Raw genomic sequence first — 6,694 nt, 5'->3', positions numbered from 1 at the left:
TGTGCTGCAGTGATAGGCCGCTTCCCAGCAAGGAGCACCTTCAGGAGCGTGCTCCAACAGGTGAGGTTTACAAAATTCCCTTGCCCTGCGGTCACCTCAGAATTGGCACAAACAATAAATCTGGTCTGTTTATGTGGGGTGTTTCAGCAACATGTTTAAGAAATGTCTGTTTCATATGTCTCTTATGAACATTTGTGTATATTTGTATTTTCTATTTTCCTTCTTGTTATAGCTAGTTTATTAATGACCAGCTCTACTTGCTTAATGACAATAAACACACTGGAATAACCAAACTTCAAATATGACTCATGTTCTACTTTTACTCAGTGGTGAATAATGCTAAATATGTATATTAAAACAAACATCGAGCTATTATAGGATGGAATATACATTTTTGTCAAATTTAAGGAGAACACACAGACTTCAAAGAAAGTTTGTGTTTTTGGTGGACCCTTCAGGCGCTGCCCCCAGAGTCTTAGCAGAATGGATTCATTCTGCCCTTGAGACTAGTTCAGAAGGAAAGTTTGGGGAGAATGAGCCAATGGAATTGTTTGAAAGGTGACACTCTTCATTGACTCAGTTTCAAATCCGCAGCAGTTGGAGCATCCTGGCTTAGCTCAAATGCTACAAATACGGTAACATTTGTCACTTCAATCCCAGCCAAGGGTCAAATGCAGTATCACAAATAAAAGCTAAAATAAATTTCAAAAGTCATTTTTGTGGTTGACTTAACTTTATTCACATGATAGCTGTGACAGGGGCTGACAAAGACTTCCTCTACCATTTCTTTCTTCTGGCGGGATAATCTAAAATGTGGCTACAGACATTGTGGATCGAAGGGATGTGTGGTGAGACAGCTTTTACAGGCTTTTTACAATTCTACCTCATCATGAATCCAGTTTCAGTTTAACCTCATGACTTATCTAAGTTGGGGAATAAACCTAATGTTCACTGGCAAACGCTGGGCAGCCCTCAAGAGCAGCATCTTTAGAGAACACACAATTGATCCTAACACTGGAGGCATCTCAGATACTGTGTGTGGAGGTCAGAAGTGCCTCGACCTTCTGTGTGTGCTGAGAGGCATCCCATCATAGCAGTGGGATCTCAGGGCACCAGGCAGACAGCTCTGGAGTATGGCAGTCAGTCCCAGGAGAGTGGCATGCCGCCTCACTGATAGGACCGCACAATGAGCCACATAAGGATGACCGTAATCAGGACAATGGTGAAGTTGAGACACAGCTCCCGGCCGGATCGCTCCATCCTCAGAGTGGCTCAGTGAGAACCAAAGGCAGACTTCTGAGGGCACACCAAAGACCGCCTGCTTGTCCTCACCTCCTGACAGGAAGTAACAAAGAAAACACGGAAAGATCAGTGAGCACTCCGTCCTCAAAGGAAATAGCAACACTGTAGAAGAGGACCCTGTATGGCCTGAATTAGGTGCCAACGAAATCCTAACCCCCAATGTCTCAGAATGTGACCGTATTTGGAGACAGGGTCTTTCAAGAGGTCTTTCAGGGTCTTTTAATTAAGTTAAAATGAGATCATTTAGATGGGCTCTAACCCAATATGCTCTATATCCTTATGAGAAGATCAGGACATGGACCTGCACAGAGGGAAGACCGTGAGGAGAGAGGGAGAAGACAGTCATCTGCAAGCCAAGGAGAGAGGCCTCGGAAGAAAGCAGCTCTTCAACACCTTGATCTCAGAGTTCTAGCTCCCAGACTATAGCTTTGGACAACAGCTGTAACTCTTCCCCTGGTCTCCAGCTTGCCCGCCCACGCTGCAGATTTTGGGCTTGTCAGCCTCCACAAACACATGAGCCAATTTAGATAGATAGATAGATAGATAGATAGATAATCACACATCCTATTTATTCTGTTTCTCTGAAGAATCCTGACTCATACAGACAGACTGCCTTTTCTACCTGATGTCAAAAAGACCAATATAGTCCTGATTTTTTTCCTATAATGATTATATTGATACTTTTTAAAAAATATGTAGAAATCTTTTCTGTAAATCATATCCAAATTACTTTTTAAAGATTTTATTTATCTTATTTTTTTAGAGAGAGGAAGGAAGAGAGAAAGAGAGGAAGAGAAACATCACTGTGTGGTTGCCTCTTGCACGCCTACAATGGGGACCCAGCCTGCAACCCAGACATATGCCCTGACTGAGAATCCAACCAGTGACTCTTTGGTTCACAGGCCAGCACTCAATCCACTGAGCCACACCAGCCAGGGTGTATACTGGTACTTTTGATAACATATAAAATATTACTTTTTTCTCTCTCCAACTTCAGTGTTTGTGCATATGTATGTGCTTGCTTTGCTAACTTAAGAGTATCAGCCAGCAAAGTCACCAAAACAGAAAAAAAAAAGTTATGTTTGACTATTGTTCAATTGCTTTGAATTACATACAGAAGTAGGATATCATAGTTTTGCAGGTTTGGGGCTGCTGCAGGATTCCATCAACCCTGCTGGAAGTAGGAGATAGTTTCAACATCTGCTTAGTATTTTGTAAGCGCTGAGTTGGGCACAGAGCCTAGTGGAGTCAAACCAAAGTCCCTCACGTAACAGGCACTCAGTCCAAAGAGCAAGTGTTAACCACATGGCTACTTCTATTTCATCAACGGCTTGTGCCAGCTATTTTTAGTCAGGTCTAGGATGTGCTTAGACTGTAAACACTTCAAAGAGCAGGGACGGTATCTTTAAAGTCTGTACATACAGTACACTTCGAGACCGTACTCTTGGAGCCTATGTAATGCAGTTAAACAAAATGTTGCCTTCGGTGTGTGACATAATTGACACTTTGTGGGTGAAAAGCAAATGAAATTAAAGACAAAAGATAGTATTTTAGATACTTAGGACAAAGTTGCCTATAGAGTGGAAAGTTTAGGGGGAAAGGGTATTTTTTAATTTGCCAGGGGTGAGAGTTCAGGGGGCAGAAAGGGTTCTTAACAAGCTTGTAGGCTGACTAGTACATTTAACCATCTAACCTTACTGAATTATTAATTGTAATTATTATACTTGGTGTATTGTTATTCAATCAAATTAATAATTTGATCAAATAATAAACCAGCTGAATAATCATTTTTGTATTATTTCATTGTTAGTGTAACACACAAGTTGAAATCAGATGGTGTCAATCAGTATGTTCTTAAATCTCAGTTTAAAATAGGGCCAGTGATGACTAATGTACATTTCATTTTCCTTTTAATTCTTACCTATCCTGCATAAAGGATATAGTAGATTGACAATGAAAATCTTTATACAAAGACTTGCCTGAAGTAGAAAGTAAATAGAAGAAAATAAATGGATAAAGGAAATAGAGAGAAGGTTTAAAAATGTACACGAGAGCAGAAGAGAACAGGAAGGTGATGAGTCCAATCAGGGAGCCTGGAGGCATAGGCATGAGAATCATAGACAGACTTTTCCTTATGGATTTATTAATAAAATAAAATCCTGGTTCAAACACCCCCTTATTTGGGTAAGTTCTGAAGAAATACAGAGATATGCAAAAAATATGGAACTGTTTCTAGTGATCAAAACAACTTAAGGAGAGCAAAATAACAGTCCCACCAAATCTGCTTTAGATTAAGCTCTTATATAAAGGGTATCATGGAGAGTGTCCTGACAGGAACACACTGGGAAAATGTTATTGAACATCGTCCACCACTTTGGTCATGTGACCTTCACAACAACTCAGGCCAGTAATATTGTGATTTTTATCTTAGATTACAGCCAAAAAATTACAGGCTTTTAGAGAGAGGTTAAATTGTGTAATGATGCACAGCAAATTAGAGGCAGAGCTAGAACGGACAGATTGGAACTAGTTGCTAGAATTGGGATTACCCCGAGGCAGTGATTACAAGAGTGACTTATAATGAAATTAACTGCTTGGCTAAACAAAGTTAGTGTAAATTATCAGCCACTTTGAGGCAACAATTCAACATGTTTTATCAAGGTTGATAATGCTCATTCCCTATTATCCAGCAATTTCACCTCTACTCTGGAAACTCAAGCACGTATGCACCAGGATGCTTCCACAAGGGTATGCAATTCACAGCAACATTTCACAGCCTGGCCAAGCTGGAGACAACCAAAGTGTTTATCAACAGTACAGTGGATGATGCGTTGTGGTATATTCATACAGTTGAGTGCTATTGAATTAAGAAAATATAGGAACTACAACAATCCTCAACAAATTGGGTAAATCTCATAAATATAATTGTTGGGCAAAAGAAGAATTTACAAAAGAAACATAGAATATGATTCCATCTATTTAAAGTCAAAACCAGGGAACTTCATTATGGTTTAGGAATGCAGGTGTAGATGGTAAAAATGTCAAGAGAAGCATAGACAAGATTATCTCGACAATCAAGATTGTTGATTACATATGGTGGGGCAGAAGGTGGGGTGACCAGGATGAACTCATGGGGTGCTGGCAATGATCTGGTTCTTGATCTGGGTGATAGTTACATAGAGGTTGCCTTATAATCATTGTCAAACTGTGTATTTCATGCACTCTTTACATTTTTTCAGCAGTCTCTGAATTGAAAGGCTGTACATCACACTTCTGTATTTCCTGTGGTTTACCTCATACTCTTTCTTGCACTTTGGTGGTGCACTTAAATATTTGTTGTTTTATATCGTTTAAATGAACAAAACACAGAGTTAAGGTCAGAATTTCCAATGAATCCAATGCAATCCACATCTGCTCATTGTAAGATGTGAACTTGACTTAACTTTCACACACATTTATACCAGAGTTAGTCAGAAATTCATATCAGCAAACTTCATTTTTCTGCTTTAAGCCACAAAGACAATTTTGGCTTTATTTTAAATTTTCCCTTGAGTCAAGATCATACCATCTGATCCAAAGTGATTACCATATGGATGAAAGAAAAACCAAAAACACTCTGAATAAATTGTTTAATATTGACCTCCTTTGAATGGAGACTGAGCATAGAAAAGATGAACTTTCTTCCATAATATAAAAAATTGTCCTTAAAGAGGAAGAGAGAAAATGCATATTATGAGGAGAAAAAAGTAAAACAGGAATCAATAATAGTCCCTTTATATCGTAAGAAAAACTGTGTACAATAAGCATTGCCTATGTCATTAAGAAATGTGAACATTCTCTACCTTTCTCATTTGCAACTTGTGCACAACCCCCCGCCCCCCACACACACACACTATTCCCTGATTTGGGTCAAGAACATACCTGCTGTGGTAGGTGTCTCCTCCTTCCCCCTTTCTTTCTCTCTCTCTCTCTCTCTTCCTCTTTCTCTCCCTCTGACTCAAGCTCCAACTCCTGTGGGTCTCCTGGGCTGTGTGAAGTCTGGGCAGGGCCTAAAGTAGCCCCAGGGAGGTGGCAATCACTGTGATGTCACTGATGAAACATCTCAAAGGAACAACCTTCAAAGGTTTGGGGCTATTTGTGTTTAGGGGAATGTGGAATATGTTGACTAAGACCCAGTACCTTTGGCTGCCAATTTGTATTAACACCCCAGGGACTTAAAATCTTTTCTTTTCAGTTGACTTTTACTACAATTGATGCAGGTTTTAATTTTATCTTTTATACCTTCATGAATATCTCTAACATGTTTTTAAAACATCATAAACCAAGAATGAGAGACTAATGTTAACAAACCAGAGATGCATTTGGCGACCCCCTGCACTCAGCATGCGAGGGTATAAAATGGGACTCCAGTTCACTACCCATATCTTTAGCTCCTTACAATGTGAAGAGGCCTTACCTTGCACACACACACACACACACACACACACACACACACGCCAAAATTCAACAGGCATCTTTAGCTCCTTCGAAACTGACTTTGGTCCAAGCAGTGAAAGTTATCTCCTCAGTCACCTGCTCCGCACACCTTTCCAGCTAAGCTGTATGTTGCAAGTTTACACATTAATATACAGTTTCATCTAAACAGCTGTGGAAGCCATGGTGCATATATCACTGTCAGTAAACTAACATAGCAGCGAACTCAAACAGCAAAACTCAGTCATTTGGATAGATTGGAGGTAGAAGGAGAACTAGTCAAAACCAGTGAAAAACATGTTATATAGAATACATATTGGAAAGAAACAGAATTGTGGAACTCTCAAATATAAGCACTAAGACCAGACTGTCAAGATGAGTTTGCAATCAGTGTTCCAGATGTGTGGAGGTAAAGGGAACCTCTGAAATGTTTAACTAGACTTGAAAGCACATCAATTAAGCACTGTAAACATGACCACCAAAATTGTGTTTGCTCAGCAAACCCCTCCTTTACAGTTAACAGAGCAAATCTCCCCTCTGAATTCATAATTTGGGTCAGGCAAAATAATTCATTCCCACAAGGCACAAACAAAATTTTCATACCTCAGAGACATTACTGAAAGCCTTCCCATTCCATATCTGCATTTCAATATAATAAGTCCAATAATGGGTAATCTTAAAACAACATTCTGTTGCCACATGCTTTGTAAAAAGATAGCTTGCTGAAGTGACAAATAGTATATAGTAATCATAGCCAAACTGAACACTGGCAGTTACTTGTTGCCATCTGGCAAGCTTCTCCAATGTAGTCAGATTTCTGTCTTTTGCCTCCAAGCCCTTGCCAGATTATTTCAAATGCTAAGAATGTTTTCCTAGTCACCAAATGACACCTGTCCCCTTTTTACACTCAAAATTACTT

At 39.6% G+C, this 6,694-nt stretch overlaps 1 protein-coding gene across 1 annotated transcript; it reads right to left on the bottom strand.

Moving 5' to 3' along the window:
* Positions 1-736: 736 nt before the first annotated feature.
* SLN (sarcolipin) lies at positions 737-5,253 on the bottom strand. Its single transcript, XM_037047744.1, has 2 exons — positions 5,224-5,253; positions 737-1,335 (listed from the first exon to the last, which is right to left on the bottom strand). Exon 2 carries the CDS (start codon positions 1,258-1,260, stop codon positions 1,168-1,170), a length of 93 nt encoding a protein of 30 aa, XP_036903639.1. The 5' UTR covers positions 1,261-1,335; positions 5,224-5,253; the 3' UTR covers positions 737-1,167.
* Positions 5,254-6,694: the final 1,441 nt, after the last annotated feature.

This window comes from Sturnira hondurensis, unplaced genomic scaffold (assembly GCF_014824575.4).
Source record: "Sturnira hondurensis isolate 20B ecotype Veracruz unplaced genomic scaffold, ASM1482457v3 Scaffold0006213, whole genome shotgun sequence".
NCBI classification, from domain to species: domain Eukaryota; kingdom Metazoa; phylum Chordata; class Mammalia; order Chiroptera; family Phyllostomidae; genus Sturnira; species Sturnira hondurensis.
Note: the sequence above shows the minus strand (reverse complement) of the source record. Positions and strands in the feature narration are given on the sequence as shown.

Coding starts and splice junctions, on each gene's coding strand:
- SLN (XM_037047744.1), bottom strand. CDS start 1,260: ATGGAGCGATCCGGCCGGGAGCTGTGTCTCAACTTCACCATTGTCCTG.